The sequence below is a fragment of the Suillus subalutaceus genome (genome assembly GCF_016647625.1).
Source record: "Suillus subalutaceus strain FC151 chromosome Unknown DFJ58scaffold_6, whole genome shotgun sequence".
In the NCBI taxonomy this organism is placed as follows: domain Eukaryota; kingdom Fungi; phylum Basidiomycota; class Agaricomycetes; order Boletales; family Suillaceae; genus Suillus; species Suillus subalutaceus.
The window spans coordinates 335,796-355,971 of record NW_024540255.1 but is presented as its reverse complement, the minus strand read 5'-3'; the positions used below and the strand labels follow the sequence as shown (position 1 = coordinate 355,971).

General features: G+C 46.0%; 2 protein-coding genes across 2 annotated transcripts; both read left to right on the top strand.

Moving 5' to 3' along the window:
• Positions 1-10,321: 10,321 nt before the first annotated feature.
• Positions 10,322-11,915, top strand: DFJ58DRAFT_836807 (uncharacterized protein; the record flags this gene model as incomplete). Its single annotated transcript, XM_041392313.1, has 8 exons — positions 10,322-10,396; positions 10,520-10,612; positions 10,672-10,880; positions 10,920-11,106; positions 11,161-11,310; positions 11,364-11,537; positions 11,710-11,783; positions 11,831-11,915. The coding sequence occupies 8 exons, from the start codon at positions 10,322-10,324 to the stop codon at positions 11,913-11,915; spliced, it is 1,047 nt and encodes a 348-aa protein (XP_041249744.1).
• A 2,558-nt stretch (positions 11,916-14,473) lies between these two features.
• DFJ58DRAFT_651917 (uncharacterized protein) lies at positions 14,474-15,354 on the top strand (the record flags this gene model as incomplete). Its single annotated transcript, XM_041381645.1, has 3 exons — positions 14,474-14,620; positions 14,676-14,889; positions 14,951-15,354. 3 exons carry the CDS (start codon positions 14,474-14,476, stop codon positions 15,352-15,354), a joined length of 765 nt encoding a protein of 254 aa, XP_041249743.1.
• Positions 15,355-20,176: the final 4,822 nt, after the last annotated feature.

Sequence of the window (20,176 nt, the reverse complement as noted above, 5' to 3'; positions counted from 1 at the left end):
TAGCAGAGAGCACGCAAGAATAGAGCGAGGGATGTAGCTAGCATATTTGGTAAAGAACGCACGTGTATTGTTCTATGAAATTCACTTACTTTGGTAAAAAATGTGCATGTGTCTGTGACGGAGAATATGCGAGAGGAGAGTAAGTGTCCTGGGTGAAAAAGGCGTGGGTATTGGCTGCTGGTGTATTTGGTAAAAATGAATTTGTCAGTGTAAATTTCACTTATGAATTGTGTACGGTATGGAACCTTGTCTGTGCAGCTGACAACTCGGAATATGCACAAGTGCAGTGTCTTTTGAGTTCGGTACCTATGCTAGCAGCTAGCAGCATCACTAAAGACAGTAAGGTCCAAGCGTTATTTCAGTACTCACAATATATTGCGTCAACAATCATGTTAAGCTCACCCCCGGCGCCAGCAAACAAAATAATGCCGGAGGATCACAGCTCGGCCCTTGTTCCGCTGGTAGGATCTCGGAGACATGTCAATTATTAGAAAAAAATGGTCCTGGAGCGGAACACACCAATGGCAGAATCAGTATGTGCGCACACAAGCTCTGGTATCATATTGTCAGTACTGGCCCAGAGAGAATACTGGATGCTGAGAGTTTGGGGCATAAACTCACCGGTGTCTTGTTACTTAAGGGTCTTATATACAATGCGTATATAGTGACAACACAACTATACAGGATAAGACTTCTTGCCAGTCCTTAAGTACACAGTCTACGACTTTTCCAGTTTTCGTGGTAGATAACGTGCTGAGTTCTTGGGAGGAATGTCTTTCAATATTCTCCTTCTTGTTCCTTGGTTAGTTTAAACCTCATGGTCTCGAAATACTGAGTGTAAAGTTTGTATGTGTTTTGGCAAGTGTGTGCCCGTGGATTCGTGAAGTGTGTCTCGTGATTCGTGTCTCCCTTCCTGAAAAAGAGAGAGGAAAGTAGTGCTGATAAACTTTAGCTAGGTAGCTGTACTTTGTTATATAGTCAACCCCTGTAAGGTAGTATATAACTTGAATATATGTTTCTTATTCTTAACTTCAAGGCTGCTGAATGGCCTGCACTTAGATCTTACTGGTTCTCACACGGTTTGAGAAAAGAGTTAAAGTGGGAAGCTTAGATTGCATGGGTGAAAATGGGCTCCTTATATACCTTTTGGGAGGCCATCTTACTAAGCATGATTCATCACATAGATTGGTAAGAATGTGCTTACAAACTTGTGTTGAGTCAGCTTGTTTACTAATGTACATACAAAATGAAGTGTAGTATTACAAAGAATGAAAATGAAAAGCATGAGTCATCACATGGATTGGTAAGAATGTGCTTACAAACCAAGTCCTTAGGTGTGCTGAATCAGCCTTATGACAAAGTGGATTACAAATACAGTTGCAAGTTTTACAAAGCATGACGAATCATGACCAAACATGATGAGTCAAGTTGAATCCTTACAAATCAGAGTATTTCCCAGTCACATGACATGATTACTAACATGTTTGGTGGCTTGAGGAAAAGTCTGGTGGCTAAATATGCCTAGAAAAATAGAAAGAGATAGAATCTCATGGAACAAAATAGAAATACATGGAAAAAAATAGGAGTGAAGTTTGAAAGTGAAAATACTAGCTAAGAAATGAATGAAAAATGATAAGGTAACTTGGTGATAGGAATCAGTCAGGTGTCTTCTACCTTCCCTGTCACTGCTGTTGTGTATATGTCATGGTATGGATCACATACCATGCATGACACCGGGACACAATCAGACTTGAACTAAGCCGGACAAGGATAGGTTCATATATCAACCCTTGCTCGGCCAACAGATCATATATAATCGGACTGTAAATTGCACATCTCAGTCGTCTCTACAACCAAAACTTGAGAACACTCACTCACCTTTCGAGTCTTTCAGAAAGACAATACCACACTCATTTGGTATCTTGTGCTTATTTGTTCCAGGATTACTGCCTTACATTAGACGCCAACCTGAACTTGACTTTCAATGCCACAAACTGCTTCACGCCGTAAGTTAGTAGTGATATTCACAAGGCTAAATTGAACTCACTGAATCTAAGCACGACGCAAGGCAAAGGACCAAGCTTTGGAAAATCCTGGTAAGCACATATATCTCGTGGTAATGGTGTGATGTGGGGCTGATCAATTGGTGCTGGGCAAGTGTGGGAACAACTTCAAAGCAAGTCACACACTACTAAGCGTGACCGCTCTCCAACAACAGTCAGAGTTGAACCTACTCCTGCAAAACGAAGCAAGTCAACAAAAAACTATAGTAAGTCTTGACTCTGAACAATGAAAGAAAAATTGCTGACACGCAAATCAGAAAAAAAACTTCCCGAGTGATTGAGGAGTCAGATAGTAGTAATGAGGAAGAACTTGTCCCACTCCACCATCTCAGTACCAATTCAAGCTGTTAAGACCGTACTCAAGTAGTATCGGATCCGAAGGGCTTCGGCCTCAGCTCGTGCGCTGTGCCCCTTTCCCGAGTCTTGCCCCTTATTTCAGAGAGCTAAAGTATCGCGTGTATAGAGTAACGGCCAATCCGGATCGGATCCAGACTAGAAACTAACGGGTGAGGACTGTCCGAAGACAGAGGCGGATATGTAGACTATAGGAATCTATCCTAAGTCTCGGAGTAGACAAGAGTAGCGTACTCAAGTCCGGATGGATAACGGAGGGACTCAGAGTCCAGACGGAATGAGTGCAATCTAAGATGATATTCAAACTGATCTACTACAGCGCATATACAAAGGTTTATATACTACGGATAGCTAACGGAATGATCAATAAGCAAAGGTGCGAGGCTATGTACGAAAGTATAAGCAAAGTCTAAGCGGAGTGTATTGGTAAGTTGGATGGATCACGAATCATGAACCGGGAATGAAGTACAAGTAAAAGCGGATTTGTAAGTGTAGCGGATCAGTAAGCATAGCGGATCAGTAAGCAAAGCGGAAGTAAAGGATAACCGGTATACCGGTGTACAGGAATACCGAAAGGAGATGAACGATAGTTAGAGTTATATGAACAGGAAATGAAATAAGAATCAAAGCGGATCTGTGGACCGGACGATGGGTATGTTCATCGGATCTGGATCGGATCTGAGATCCAGATCATTGGATCTGTAACCGGATATATGGTATATGACAGTATCCCCCCCTTAGGGCCGATCCCTAGAGGCACAAGAATCAGCGATCCAGAACGGATGGTATGAGTGCGAGACAATGGAGAAGCTGATGGGAGAAGTTGCTGAGTTCGGATTCTGACAGATATACGGATGCCAAAGCGTCGCAGGGTGTTCCTTCCTTTCCCTACTTTTTCACTACCACTAGCTTATCTCAACCATGACTGATAACGGATCCGGCTCTAAGAAGACCGCTAAGCAGACTCTGGCGGATATCCAGGCCGCGCTGGCTGCTGCTGAGGCCGAGGTTCGGAAGGAGGAAGAGGCTGAAAAGCTGAAGCAACAAGCGGAAGAGGCGGAACGGAAGCGCTTGGCAGGGATTAAGAAGATTGAACGGGCTGAGGCCCGAAGGGAAGCGGAGGAGGCTAGGCGCAGGGCTATAGTGGCGGAAATGGTGAGTTATGACTTGTTCTATCGGATCCGTCCCTTATCGGATCCGTCCCTTATCGGATCCGTCCCTTATCGGATCCGTAGTCTCGCGCCATCTCAGCGGATAAGGATGGGGCTTGTACCCGCTGCGCTAAGAAGGGTCGGGCCTGTCTGTGGTCCGATGCGGATAGCAATTCCTTGGTAAGTCATCCTTGAATCTTCGGATCCGTGACTCTTAACATTCGGATAGATCAAGGCTTGTAACGCGTGCCGGAAGGACAAGGCTCCTTGTCCCGGACGACCTGGAACCGTTACGGATTCCAAGTCTAAGAAGAGGCAGCGCGCTGCTGAGAACCCATCTCCGAGAGGCAAGGGTAAGAAGCGCCAGCAGAGTCCGACTCCGGATCCGGATATGAAGATGGTAGTAGCGGATGAGGTGGAAGTGGAGTATGATGATCAGGCCTGGGTCGCGGCCGCTAATAGCATTGTAGCGGAACTGGCTTGGACCAACGGATTGCTCCAGCAGAGCATCGGAGCGGCGGAAGGGAGTAGGACTGCTATAGAGCGGATGAATACTAACTTGGAGGCGTTTTTGGAGCAGCAGAGGGAGTTCCAGACCATCCTTCTTGAGGGGATCCGGAATGGAATCCGGATTACCGAGGCGGCTCGTTCTGAGGCCACTGACAAGGACGTTGATGAATCCGGATCCGGATCGGGTGGGGACATGGAGATGGATGGCTGAGGATTTTTGGATCTGCCTTCTCTGCTACTAATGTACTTGTATATCCGCTTTGTATATTCATTGTATAGCAATAGGACCGGGTTTGTCTGGATATGCAGTGTGGAAATCCGAGACTAGATCGGACGCGTTTCCGAGTTCCGTGGCTAGTAGCCATGAAGTCTCTTCGTCTGTTCCTTCGTATCTGGACCATCGGACGAGGTATAAGAGTTGGCATTGTCTTCTACGACGGTCCAGCTTAGAGTCTAGGATTTCGGATATCTCATATTCTGGTTCTCCGTCGACTTCGACCGGAGGTGGAGGAGGCTGGATCCGATTGGGAATTGTGTTCGGAACGGATGGTTCTAGCTGTGAGACATGGAAGACGGGGTGGACGGATTTCATGGATTCGGGAAGTCGGATGGTAAAGGAATGGGTACCCGGACGGGATATGACTTCAAACGGACCTAGATTCTTTTCCGAGAGTTTCTTAGACGGACGAGTGGACCGGAAGTACTTAGCCTTGACAAAGACTTGGTCTCCAATTTTGATATCCGGAGCAGATTTCCGTTTAGCGTCCGCAGGTCCTTGATATCTTTCTTGGGCGTGAGCCATTTCTTCTCTAAGGAATTGGTGAAGGTCGTCGAGGTCTATAGCATAGTCGCGAGCGCGGATGGAGGATAGATCGCGTTCCGGATGGACGGATATGTTCGGATGATAACCCTTATTAGCAAAGAAAGGCGATACTCCGGTAGTAGCACTTGGAGCGTTATTGTAGGCAAATTCTGCTAAGGGAAGTAGTTCCGACCAGTTGTCCTGTTGATAATTGCAATATATCCGAAGGTATTGTTCCAGGGTTTGGTTGGCACGCTCGGTTTGTCCATCCCCTTCCGGATGATATCCGGATGTGAAGTGGAGGACCATATCCAATGCTTTTCCTAAGGATCGGAAGAAGTGGGATACAAACTCTGTACCGCGATCCGAGGTGACATGGGACGGAACTCCGTGCTTGGAAAACACATGAAGTAGGAATAGACGAGCGAGATCCGGAGAGGTAATGGTATCGTGAGTCGGAACAAATATTGCTTGTTTGGATAAACGATCTATGATAACGAGGATGGCTGTAAAGCCTGATGAGTCCGGAAGTTGCTCTATGAAATCCATGGATATGGAATTCCAAGGCTTTTCCGGTATGGGTAGTTGCTTGAGCAATCCGTAGGGTTTATGTCTCGGAACCTTGGCTCGGGCGCAGGTAGTGCAGGACCGGACGTAGTCCTTAACATAGGTGCGTATACCCGGCCATGTATACTCGCGTCGGATGAGGTCTAGGGTTCGGTTTTGACCAAAATGTCCGGATAAGGGGTGATCATGAGTATTACGGAGGACGCGAAGTCGAAGGTTATCGGATTCTGGGACATATATACGGTTGTCGCAACGGAGGAAACCCCTATCGTCCACTGTCCATCTCGGATCTGAAGGTACCGGAAGATGGTTGGTTTGCAATAGGGTCATTAGGAAGTGCGGTCAGGATGTCTTTCCGAAGGTCATCAATATCCATTAGAACAGCTGCTCTAAGAACCGGAGTTGCTAAGGTTGAGGCTCGTAGGGACGAAGCTAACTGTTCGGACGTGAATACCGGACAGAAGTTATGAGGGTTAACTCGAGCGTAGTCCTTATCCCCCTCTTTGGGATAGACGTCCCAGCGTCTAGTAAGGGAATCCGGTTTAACTCCGAGTTTTCCGGGACGGAAGCGGATGACAAGATTGAACTGATGGAGGAATTCCGACCAGCGGGCCTGACGGCGAGAGAGGAGTTTGGTAGTGGCGAAGTACTCAAGGTTTTTGTGGTCCGTGACAACATCTACAGGCTCGGCCGAGCCTTCTAGATAATGTCGCCAGGTCCGGAAAGCTTCGTATATAGCTAAAAGTTCCTTATCGTGGGTGTCATAGTTAAGTTCCGGAGCGGTTAGCGTTCGAGAGTAGAACGCTACCGGACGAAGCTCTGAGTCCGGACATACTATGGATAGTATTCCAGCTATAGTGTAGTCAGAGGCATCGGTTTCCACAACTATAGGAACATCCGGCATCCAGTGCGTAAGCACCGGAGCCGTAGTGAAGGCTTTCTTGAGTTCTTCGAAGGATTTCCGACATTCATCGGAAAAGTTCCACGGAGCATCCTTGCGTGTAAGCCGTGTTAACGGAACCACGATATCCGAGTAGTTGAATATAAACCGTCTATAGAAATTTGCGAATCCGAGGAAGGATTGGATATCCTTGACTTTCCGAGGTTCCGGCCAGTCAGTAATAGCTTGGATCTTATCGGACGACATAGTTAAGCCGTCCGGAGATAGGAGATATCCGAGATATTCAACGGAAGTGGAATGGAATTCGCATTTTTCGGGTTTGGCATAGAGACGATGTTTACGGAGTCGACGGAGTACTTCTCGGACGTGTTGCTTGTGGGACGCAAGGTCATGGGAATAGATGAGGATGTCGTCCAGATATACGATAACGCATACATCCAGCATATCAGCAAACACGCTATTGACAAAGCGCTGGAATGCTGCTGGAGCGTTAGTGAGACCTTCCGGCATCACCAACCATTCATAGGAGCCATAGCGCGTTCGGAAGGCAGTCTTCCATTCGTCCCCTTCCGCTATCCGGACGAGATGATAAGCGGATCGGAGGTCGATTTTGGTATAAAACTTTAGCACGGCTCGGAGAGTCTAATAGGTCGGCAATGAGGGGTAATGGATATCGGTCTTTCTTAGTGATCTGGTTGAGTCCACGGAAATCCACACAAAGGCGGAGGGATCCGTCCTTTTTCTTGACAAATAGGACCGGAGCTCCGTGAGGGAGAGGATGAGGAGCGGAGGAGTCCAGAGGCAATATTTTCATCAAGAAACTTCCGGAGGGCTGCAAGCTCGACCGGGGATAGCGAATAGATAGTTCCGAGGGGAAGACTAGTTCCTTCTTCCAGATCTATGTTCAGATCATAAGGACGATGTGGAGGAAGCTGACCAGCCTTTCCCTTGTCGAAGACATCCGCAAACTCGTGATAGTCCGAAGGAATTTGGGATAGATCCGGAGGATCGGACGATAGAGAAGCGGATCGGAGATCGACACCGGATGGTCGAAGGTATATACTGAACTGGACCGATCCTTCTAACTTGCAGGCCCGGCAAAAGGCAACTGCATTGATTAGGGATATATTAGGAACAGTGTTATCAGCGGAGGGTACGGATGTAGTCGGAGGAGGTATGGTTTCCGTCGGAGGAGGGATATCCGAGGACGGAAGTGACGTCGGAGGGGTCGATGGCATTCCATGAGATGTCGTCCGGAAGTCAATGCTGCCCAAAACCCAGTCAATCAACGGATTGTGTCGGGTGAGCCAGCTATATCCAAGAACGATAAAACAAGATGAATCCAAAGGGGTAACGTAGAACGTATCAGAGGTGACTACACCGGACGGAAAGCGGACGGACAAATCTATAGCTTCGGAAATAGTATTATTACAAGTACCATCAAACAAGCGGAGCGGAATCGTAGGTATCGGATATGTAGGGATTTTATGTTTTCGGATGAACGCAGTATCTATGAAACAATGAGAAGAACCACAATCTACAAGAGCTGGAAATTCGGATACGGATGGAAGTAACGGAAGTGAAACATATGGACAGAGGGAAGTCGGATCCGAGAGCGCGACAGCGTTGAGTCTTAACTCCTTTGTGCAGGCAGAGTCAATGCGACCCTCTTCCTGCACGGAGCTAGGAGAGTCGCGGACTATTTTTTTGTCTCAGTAGAGACATCCGGTTTGACTTCCGGAGCAACTACTGCAGCGCGGCCTTTGGCAGCACGCGAAGTAGACTTGGTGCACTCCCGAGCTGTATGGCTGGGTCCACCACAGAATAAGCAGAGTTTCTTGTCCATCCTTCTCTGCCGCTCTTCGGACGTTAACTTTCCGTCCTTACCCAGCTTGGAAGTAAGATCCGGAACCTTAGGAGCGGACGAGTTCGACGACGCGGATGGCTTTGTAGACTTCTGATCCTTGGAGTTTCCGGATTTGTGATTTCCGGATCCGGACATATTGGAGTTCGTCCGGTCAGAAGCGGATTGCTTAGGGGTAGTGGATGAAGTGGGTTTAGCTTCTCGAGAGATCTCTCCCTTCCGTTCCCAGTATCGGGCGTCGATAGTCTGAGCGAGGACTTTGTATTCGGAAAGAGTAGAGGGTTTACCCATGCGACTGATTTCATCCTTGATACGGGCCGGGAGTCTGTTGTAGAATTGGCGTCGTAAGGCTCCGTCGCCCCAGCCACGAACCTGTGAAGCAAGACGCTGGAATTCCACAACGTACTTGTTGATGCGCTGTCCATTGCGCATGTGGAGCTGTTCGAGCTGCATTTCTGCATCACCGGATGGGTCATGAGGCCCGAAGTTGGCTTGGAGTTCAAGCATGAACACGGAATAGTCATCCATCCAATCCGGATGATCGTCCGAATCATCGGACAGGAGATCCGGTTCAAACCATTCAAGGGCCATACCCTTAAGGTAGGATTGGGCGAAGTTGACTTTAGCCCTTCCGGTACGGAAAGCCTTAGGCTTGCTCTGGAAGTTAAGCTCACACTGGACAAAGAACGCACGGAGCTTCCGTGGTTCGGTTCCGTCGAAGGTATCCGGTTCTCGGACCTTGACTCTAGAATCTTCGGATGCGGGCGCGCGACGATTATTGCGAGCAAGGTTATCGATGGCTTCTGAGAGTCGAAGCATAACGCGGTCTTGTGGGTTTAGGCCGTCATTTTCATCATCCTCAACATCCGGATCAATCATCCGGATCACCACCGTTATCATCGGGTGGATTACCAGGGAAATCATCATCACCATCATCGGGATCATCATCGTCCGGAGGTCCTACGGCAGGAGTGCGTGTTGGGGTTTCCGGGTGTCGACGATTAAGGAGTTCGGATATGGTTTGAGCGGTTCCGTGGGTGCTAACACGGCGCTGAGAGAAACTGGTGAAGGTGTTGACTATAGGTGTCGGATCACGACGGAGGGAGGTTAGTCCGACCGCGTGCAGAGTTGTTTGTGTCTTGGTAGGAGGCATGATAGATGTTAAGTAACTCGGAAAGGTATGAGTTTGAATATACTGTTAAGACCGTACTCAAGTAGTATCGGATCCGAAGGGCTTCGGCCTCAGCTCGTGCGCTGTGCCCCTTTCCCGAGTCTTGCCCCTTATTTCAGAGAGCTAAAGTATCGCGTGTATAGAGTAACGGCCAATCCGGATCGGATCCAGACTAGAAACTAACGGGTGAGGACTGTCCGAAGACAGAGGCGGATATGTAGACTATAGGAATCTATCCTAAGTCTCGGAGTAGACAAGAGTAGCGTACTCAAGTCCGGATGGATAACGGAGGGACTCAGAGTCCAGACGGAATGAGTGCAATCTAAGATGATATTCAAACTGATCTACTACAGCGCATATACAAAGGTTTATATACTACGGATAGCTAACGGAATGATCAATAAGCAAAGGTGCGAGGCTATGTACGAAAGTATAAGCAAAGTCTAAGCGGAGTGTATTGGTAAGTTGGATGGATCACGAATCATGAACCGGGAATGAAGTACAAGTAAAAGCGGATTTGTAAGTGTAGCGGATCAGTAAGCATAGCGGATCAGTAAGCAAAGCGGAAGTAAAGGATAACCGGTATACCGGTGTACAGGAATACCGAAAGGAGATGAACGATAGTTAGAGTTATATGAACAGGAAATGAAATAAGAATCAAAGCGGATCTGTGGACCGGACGATGGGTATGTTCATCGGATCTGGATCGGATCTGAGATCCAGATCATCGGATCTGTAACCGGATATATGGTATATGACACAAGCCGCCTCCTCGACTATTCCGTCAACAGTATGAGAAAGGTACTAGAGAGTGGTATTCTCACTTTTTTTTTTTTGATTCATACCAAGTATCAATTTTTGTAGTTCACGACTTGAAGACATCCAAACTACTAGAGGACTCTGAATCAGACGGTGACAGCGACTCAGATGCCAGCAACATGGTATCCAGTGGAAGCAAAGAATCGGACCTATTGGAGCCGGAAGAGTCTGTCACTCAGGCTCTGTTTGAAGAGGTGAGTCAAACCTTTGAATAAGTATGAGGAGTGCCAGGAGGGTCTCATTACTGTTCAAAGGTTCCTTTGATTGTACATTCAGTCCGCCATAAGAATAAACAAACAAAGGCGGTTTCATCAAAGGTGCCAAGTACTTCCTTGCAATTTGAAGCAGCTGACAAGCCTCAATACTTGGTCAAGGTTACAAGCGCCAGAGAGAAAAAGTGTGCCATGGAGGTAAGCAGAAATATTTCTATCAATCTACTAAGACTCAGACACAATTTTTTATTTGTCAGACCCCCAGGTGGAACGAGTCAGCCTCAACTATATCAGAGTTCAATTCATCATTGATCCTAGCGGACTCGCCATTTGCTGACGAGAGTGACGTACCTGTGAAGGAGGAGAACACCGAAGATATTCAAGGCAGTGCCCGCATTAGTGCCAATGCACAATCCAAGGAAGGCTATCATGATCCCATGGCTCGTCTTGTTTACACCAAGACTGGGTCAGTACGTCTTACTGATCAGAATGTTGACCTTCGTAGGGTCATTCAACGCAGCATTCTTGAGCTGAAGGCATACATTGCCTTCAGCCACGGTTACCCTGAAGTCATCGCCAAGAATACATATGCGCAAGAGATACTTATCAACACCACTCAATATCTCAAGACAGAACCAATCGAGAAATGTATGCGCACAGACAAGGAGTACTTAGGTGCACTTGTGGGTCTAGTATGTGTTTTCTTCACCATGCCATTATGGATGTTAACTCTGGTTTTGTTATAGATTGATGCTCATGCCAGTCTCTTTCGCGGGGATATCAAGGAGATGGCTTTCAAGAACATTGCAGGCTACTTTCAGCTCCGGCCCAAGTCCAGTGCTATCCTTGAGCACCTTCTTCCGGATCATCTATACATTTTCCTGCAAACTTTCAATGTTTGTTCTCATCTTTAGCACACTTTGACATACTGACGCTAAACATTATTAAGGCGCAAGGGCTCCCATCCCCGGTTCGCAGGAAGCCATATCAAGTAGATCCTATCTTTATCATCCTCTATGAGATGTTTTTCAAAAATATGAAGTCCGTTGGCTCTCAATTTCCTCAGCGGTTCCTCGATATTGCAAAGAATAAGGCACATCACCCCGAGATCCCCCATTTCCATGTTAGCTATTGTCTGCACTGCGGTAAATTTGATTTCTTGCACTCGTTCAACCATTAACGGTTTCGACTTGCTAGATCTGTGCAGCTCTTCTTGTCAGGAAGAAACAAGTCTAGTGAAGAATTCAAATTTACCGGCAATCAATTTTGCGATAACTACAACTACCATGTCTCAGTGTTGGAAACGACTTCGAGAGACGGCACCCATCAAGTTTCACAAGATGATGTCAGACATATACCAGGAAGTCCAGTAAGTCATTGTAAGCATTGATAGCAGTGTTGCTGATCATCATCTAGGTCCCTCCACCTAGACACTCCTGGAGGTTATGCCCAGGATGTTAGCCTCATGTTCCTGGACATTGATGGCATGGATGATGAGTAGTCAGACAACCGGGTGGCAAGTCAGACTTTCGAGGCCAATACGACTCATTTTATTATTTCATATAACATCTGAACTATGCTCGTTCCTTACATCTTTAGTTAGCTTATATCTTACTGTGCTCGTGCTGATACCCATGGTTGCAATTGAAAACTAATTGATTTGAACATTATGTGTGCCATTAAGTCTGAAAATTGTGTCTACATAATCAAAGGATACTACAAGACTTTCAATAATTACATCTAGGATCACAGGAATTAGTGCTAATTAGCAGGGCACCAATTAAATTCTCCTAGCCGTCAAATCTATCTAATTAGCGAAACTTTTGAAAATTTGTGAAAACTTGTTCTAACTAGAGAGGGAGGTTTTTCCTAATGTATGTACTAAGCCTCATGTGCACCTTGTGTACTACAGCTGCCTTGAATGTATAAGAAGTCAGCATTGTCTACTACGCATCTCTTGTCTCCCCCCAACCATGTCAGGCACTCGCATATCCACCCATCAAAAGAAACCCACTGAAAAAGGTGCTGCACAGCTCTGCATCACCAAGACTCAAACACAGACACCAAGATCACCAAAGAAATCTAAAAAGCGGAAACTTGCTGTCTCTAGTGATGATGACTTAGTAGATGACTCAGATGATAGCATTGTTGCTGCTGCACGTACATTGGGAAAAAAGGCTGCATCCAAGTCCAACCGAGCACATCACAAAAGCAAGTGCATTGAGGTGGTTGAACTTGAAGATAGCACCACAGATGATAAGGAAGCCGAAGAAACCAGATGTCATTGACACTCGGAGGCGGGCCAGGGTAGTAATGTGGATGGTGAAGATGTTAGTCAATTTGTCCCTTCATTTCCTGGGAAGCATCTAAGTGTCTAAATGTTGCAGAATGACGATGCTGGTGACTCAGAACATGATCATACTAGCATAGCACCAGATGAAATCAAAATAAAGAATAGCGCCGATGATCTACTTACTATTTTCTCGGAACGATGTACTGTAAAGTTCGTGAGCGCAACAGGGGAGGTAGAAATGAAAGTGGGCCGCTGGTGTTTGATATGCAAGTAAGCAATCACCATCACCAAGATCAATTGAAACTTACCTGGAATTCAAAGGGTGGATATGAAGTTTGTTGCAAAACATGGCCACTGCAAGACATTCCATGTAGGTAGCAACTCCTCATGTTGGCAGCACATTCGGGGGCACTATGCAGTGTATAAAGAGAAGTGTATGGCGCTGAAAATTCATGAAAACTACCATGCCATTCCATGTGCATTCGTCCATGCAGCGCAAGAGGAAAAGAAACAAATGAAAGGTGGACAGAAGAAATTGGATATAATGTTCCAGGGCGCAAGAATACCCCAGGAGTTCTCAAAAGATGAAGTTCTGCGTGCTGTTGCAGAGTTTGTCGTATGTGATGACCAAGTGAGTGAGAAATACTATATGTTTCAAGTTGACCGACCATTATCTAATAACCACCCAAAGTCTCTAGCTGTAGTCAACAAAGTCAGTTTTAGAAACTGTTTGGTCACAATGTGGCCGGCTGCCACCAAGGTTGATATTCCCTCAACGCACAATGTCACCAACTACATACACAATTCCTTTGTGAAGTTCTTTTCGAAGTTCAAGCTGGATATGCAGGTAAGGATCATTTGTATCTGTGGGCAGTGCCACACTACACTGGCTGAAGCTGACTATCATATATGAAGAAACTAGACATTGGCTGTGTGTCAACTACCACAGATCTTTGGTCTGTTGATCAAACAAAAGCAGTGTTCTTTGGTCTTACTGCTCATTGGATTCATACTGACCCGGAGTCTGGAAAATGGACACTTCATTTCCAAGTCATCGCATTCAAAGGAATATCTGGCGCCCACACTGGAGATAATCTTGGACGCTATTTTGTTAGCTTGTGTGAGCGGGCAGGCATCATTGCTGGACAATCCTCAAAGGTACGTGAATCCACTACTATTTCTCTTCATACTAACATACATTTTACAGCTATTTGCGTCACAGCAGACAACACAAGCCATAACGATACTGCATGTGAGCGGATTGAAAGCATCCTCCATCACCACAAAATCTACTCATTCAACACAACTCGACACCACCTTCCATGTCTCACCCACATCATCAATCTTGCTGTAGTTGCTGTCATGTCTGGCTTCACCCAGCTTGCCAATGTCAAGAATGCCACATCAATCTGGGAGTTCGACCCAAGCCTAGCTCACAATTGTGTACTCACTAATGAATTGGATGTTGTTGCAGCTGTGTGGACAATTGCTATCAAGGTACTAGTACTACTAATATGCACTTGTTGGCGCTCTACTAACTGATCTATTGAAGATTCAATCCTCGGGACAGTGTATTGAATATTTCAACAGTCTTCAAGTAAAATGTGGTTTTTTGGTCCCACTCACGATTCCTCTACATAGCAACATTAGGTGGGGGACAGCAGATGGGATGCTTGGATGAGCATACACGCTCCGGCAGGTACGTGTTCTAGCATGGCATTTAAAAAAAATACTAATCAACCGTCTACTGTATATAGCCTATTGACATGTTTATTGGCATGGCTGATGCACTTTTCAGGCCAATCACCACCATTTGCCTTCAAGGCAGGACTGTCAAGTACATACCATGGACAGCCTTCAAATTCACATTGGCTGATTGGGAGCGCGTAAATGACACACGCACTATCATCACAGTATGTTGCACTGATAGTATACTCACATGAAGTATATTTGCTCACCGCATAGCAGGATGCCAACAGTATTCAACAGTACTTCTCATCGGAACAGCAACCTACTCTTTGGTGCAGCATTCCTGCCATAGAAGAACTTCAGACCACATGGGAAGCAAAGCTTACAACATCAAAGTATATCCTGTACAAGGACGCGATTCAAAAAGGGCTTGATAAACTTGGAAAGTACTATCAGAAGTTTGACGACAAACCAGTTTATGTCCTTGTGCTCAGTAAGCAATTATATTCCTACTTAATGTCCTTGCTACTGTTCGCTGATGATCATTGTTACAGTACTCCATCCTTACTATAAGTTAACTTATATCAAGATGCAGTGGGGTGGTCCAGAAGAACAGGAAAACGAATATGCAGCTGGCAATCCAAACACTGTTGATTGGCATGATGAAGCATTGAAGGCAGTTGAGAATATTATGGAGGAGTACTCAAAGCACAGTTCTCCACCTGCCGCCATCACTCCCATCCCCTCATATATGGACTCGGGTGCTCCTACTGTTGAATCCAACTATGACCACCACCGCCGCACGTTAGTAGACCAGGCATCACGTGAGCACAACGCTGGGTGGCATGCAGAACTTCAATGCTACCTTAAAGATATACCAGATGATGTCTCTAGAGATACTGACATTATTGAATGGTGGTCAGTAAGTCGCCTAGATGCCTACTGTAATTTTCACTGACTTAGAATTTTAGAAACATGTCACTGTCTACCCAGTCCTTGCTAGCATTGCGAAGGATGTGTGCGCCATTGCAGCATCCTCTGTGCCTTGCGAACATCTCTTCTCGGCTGGTGGTGAGACAGCAACTGACCGACGTTCTCGTCTAAGTGCTGAACGCTTTGAACAATTACAGGTACTGAAATTTGCATGGCATACAGCTATAGTTGACCAAGCTGCTGAGAATTCTGCAATTGTGGAAGAGGTCATGCTTGAGGAATTCAGGGAGCTACTGCGACTCGACAATGAGATTTCAGACTGGGAACATAGCAAGGATGAGATTGTTCAAGTTGTCGCAAGTGCCTAATTTTCATTGTGTCATTGTACTACTACAATAGCTTTATGTATATCATGCTTTGACTATGATAGGGTAACCGGTGTGAAAGAGAAATAGCGACTAGGCCGTTAGGAACTAGCACTACTTATCCAAATAGGTGCAAGTGTAGAATTCGACCCAAGAGGACTGCTAATGAAGCAACTCCCTTCAAATAAGCAAGGGGAGCGATAGTGCAAAGGGCTTAAAACCTATGACGACCTAAGACTAAGAACTTGTGAGTAGCACTATAACAATCAGCGACTATGAAGTTCCGACAGAGTGAAACGTGCGTATAAGTGAGATACGCTGTGTAAGGTATGTTTATGTGACTGTGCTATGCGAACAGTGCGACTAGCGATAGCGGGAAGAATTCGGGGAAGGAAAAGCAGAGGTAAGGTAAGACCGCGCAAGTGGAATGCCTGTAGCAGACTAAGTATAGTCTGAACTACCAGTAGCAATTCCGACTTCATGAAGGTCGAACTATGAGAACCTTTAGCGGCATGCACTTAAAGCAAGTCAAGTGACACGCGATCAGAGAGGATGAGCAAGAACAGAGTCGATTGCACAAAGGACTGAGATATAGCAACTAAGGTGACTCCGACACACACCAGCAAAGGTCTGGGGAAGGGAAGTGAGATACTGTATGTATGATGAGCCATTTTATCATACTGCGTAAGTGTTCGGAGTGCATAGGCAAGAATAGTAGCGATGCAGGCGAGAGCATGATGTGTGTACAGGTAATAAGACATGTAGTGCTGCAGAACAGAAGGATACATGTAATAAGACCTGCAAACTGATCAGTAGCAACAATAAGACTAATAATGCACCAGCAGAGGTAGGTGGACATAGGCAGGACATGGGAGGACAGGGTACCTAGACGTCAGACCGGATAGCGCGCTATGGGAGAAAACCGATCCTAAGGCGGATAGCTTGGGAACAATGGTGCTGGAGACTAGCATGTAGCTCCATTCCTATAGCTAAGGCAAAATATGCCTGTAACACTCATACGTGCCTAGCAGTTGGTATGATTGTCACACCGGTCCTACAAAGACTGGTTGCAACCAGTCTTGTACTGGTCTTGTGTTTCTTGTCTACATGAGGCAACCAGCAACTGCAACCGTGGTCCGGTGTGAAAAACACAACCTGACTAGGCACTTGTAAAGGTACTAAGCCAGTATATGTCTAAGCTCTGCCTATGCTGCTATACTTGCAAACAATAAAGCAAGAATGTTCGACCCGAGGGAAAAGCTACTAAGGACAACTCAAGATCAAAAGAGCCGAAAGAGTGCTAAAGCGCGGAATAGCGCGTCGCAAGATAGAGCGCTAATGCGCAGGAAAGAGCGGAAGTCAAGAAAGCGGACACTGAGTCAAAGGAAGGTAATGGATAGCGAGTGAGATCAAGGGTAAGGAAAGTCAAATAGGGGCCATAGAGCGCAACTAAAGGGTGACTACTTCTAAGTAAAACCTAAGGGAATGAAATACAGTAGAAGGGAAGTAATGTCGAAGTAGTCACCATAGGCTTCTTATACTAGTAAACTATACCATCTTGGACTCAGAAGGATAGGATATACATGTAATAAGACTGTAGCACTTTTTACAAACTCAGCAGGCAAATTACATACCAATGAGGTAGGATGGACCATGGATGGATTCCGACATGGTCGGTGTTCCTAGAGCGTGAGAACAGCACGCTGGACTAGCGCTAGGCGCAGGAACAAGCGCTAGATGAGTGGACATGCACTAATGCTCCTATAGACACATTGCTGTAGTTCTGATAGTGCTATAAGCGCGGGAATATCGTCGGATAAGTTGTGGGAGCATGAATAGCGCTGCAGGAATGTGCGTGCATAGTGCGGGAATGTGCGTGCATAGTGCGGGAATGTGCGCGCATAGTGCGGGGAATGTGCGCGCATAGTGCGGAAAGTGCAGAATAGCATCGGACAAGGGTTTATGGCTGAGACAAGTGAAGACTGCTGATAGGGGGAGTAGTGAATGATATGAGGGATAACTTTGGTCCACCTATATTGAAGGCTTATGCAGGTATACATGCTAGCGCCAATATGATTGTCACAACCGGTTTTCAAAAGTCCTGGTCTGGTTGAGTGCAGTCTTTTTTTGGTCCAGCAACTGGACTTTAAAACTCTAATCACGCTGTGGTGAAAGAAATAGTAGTCAGCTAGCTATCCCAACAAACCTACTAAATCCTAATGGGTGTGAGTGCAGTACGTCGACCCAAGGGGACTGCTATTGAAGCACTTCCTTCTAAAAGTGTGAGGGAAGAGAAGGGAAGGAGTTAAGATCTGAGACCTGAGATGTTCCAACTGACCGAAGGTCCAAGTCCAAGGATGTCCGATGTGATGTGGGATACCGATGAGAAACACCGATGCGAATAGAGGAGTCTGATGCCAATGGGAGCAGCAGGTAAGGCTAGGCTGAGGTAAAGAGAGTCTAGGTATAACTAGGTATGGGTTGCCGAGTCTAGACAAGGCCTAGGTATAGAAACCTTAGAGAGCGCGCACTTAGAGCGGTTAAGGCACATTTGAGATGAAAAGCAAGAAAGGGATCAATTGCGCAATCAAGACTAACTAAGGTGACTCCTACAACGGTAGCAGGTATGTCCGGAGAAGGAAAGTAAGAGATAATACGAAACTTGAGTCCTATTTATCTAACTGCGTGAATGTCTGGAATCGCACAGGCGAGAATAGTAGTGGAACACAGGGTATTCGGGTCAGTATGTAATAAGGCTTGTGAGTGCTGCGGCCGTGGGAATACATGTAATAACACCTGCTGTTCATTCAGTAACAGTAAAATAAGCTTAAAACACACCAATGGAGATAGGCGGACATGGGCAGGACATGGGAGGATTCAGTACTGACAGGACGGAATGGTCGGCCAAGGTGCGCGATGGCCGAAACGACAAGTAAGGGACGGTACAGACAACCCTGGCTTCCTGTGAGTGGCCGAGGCAATGGGTCCGTATCGGCCAAGTCAGACATAGTCCGGTGCAACATGGAAGAGTCGAGTGAGTTGAGGCTTTTGCAAGGAAATGATATATGGATATGATGTGGACTTCTAGGATGCTTGACCTCTGTAGCAAAAAGGGGTTCTGTGAGGCTAGCCCGAGTTTGAACACCACAATGCTCTTTGGCAGAGGGATGGCATGTGATATGAGTGCCATCGATAGCACCAATGGCATTGGCAAAATAGGGGTAAAATTTCAGCTCTGGAGAATTTCCAGAGGTGTGGGATTGTCTGCATTGTGCAAATGGATGTATAAGGGATATGTGGGGGGGGGGGGGGGGGAGGTGAATGCATTGAGAATCCAATTATAATATCTTGATAAAAATTAGCATGTCTATCAATAAAAATGAGGGAATGTCACACTTTGATATGGTATCATTGGAATGTTGAAAGCACTCACCAATGTGGTGCATAGAGAGACCTGTGACACTTGTGTACAGGAATATGGTGAGCTGCTCCTCCAGCTGGACATATTTGGAATCTTTGCATCCAGAATCACAAAGTAAGTTTAAGAGAACGTAGAATACATGCCACCATACTCCCAGTTCACAATGTATACAATCAGGATGTCCGGTAAGTAATTCATTGACCCATCCCAGCCCTGACAAAGTGGAAGTATGGTAAGGTTGCTTGTTAAAGAAGTATCAGAGCAAGAGTCAAGGGTCTGGGTAGCAGTGTCGAGCATGATGTTAGTCATAAAATTAGCACCAAGAAGCATTTTCTGTATCCACTTCAGCTGGAGTACATCCAGCTCATCAGTGTCGACTATGGTGGTGCCTTTGAGATCATTATTATTTTCATTAACTGTAGTAGTATCATCGTATTCTGGCGGGTCAAAGTCGGGGTCGTGCTCGTTGAATGACATCATGGGTGCACAAAGGCTGTAGGGTGCATGTTATTGTGTTATCAATACATATGATATCCGATATCAGTGTGACATCAGATATTCAAGGGCCGATGATGACAAAGCAACTCAAGTTTTCAAATTTGCATCTTAGTTGTGCAAAATATTTGTATCCGAACAGACTCTAAGAAATCAGATCAATGTGCACAGATGGAATAATTAGAAACAGGTGTTCAGAACCATGCGAAACAAACACTACAAACAGACATGACAAACATGTTTAGGGCCAGAGTTAAACCATTTTTCTGCCAAAAGTTGAAAGATGTCGAGTTTAATTTTCCTTTACACAAGTCTAATTGGTCGATATGTTTGAGCTTTCACGTGTGGGTCTACCCCAGGTCTATCCCTTTGTCCATTGTGACACGCGCTCCGGGCGCTCTCAGCATGATGCACATGCTGAGCAATCACCATCCTCTGCTGGTGGAGATTATTTTCCAGTTTTTTTGACAATGACACTGGCCAAACCCACCATCAGGAAAAAGCCTGGTCACTATATAGTACTATATAGCCAGGGTAGACCGTGTAGCTCGGTAGTCAAGTCCCTT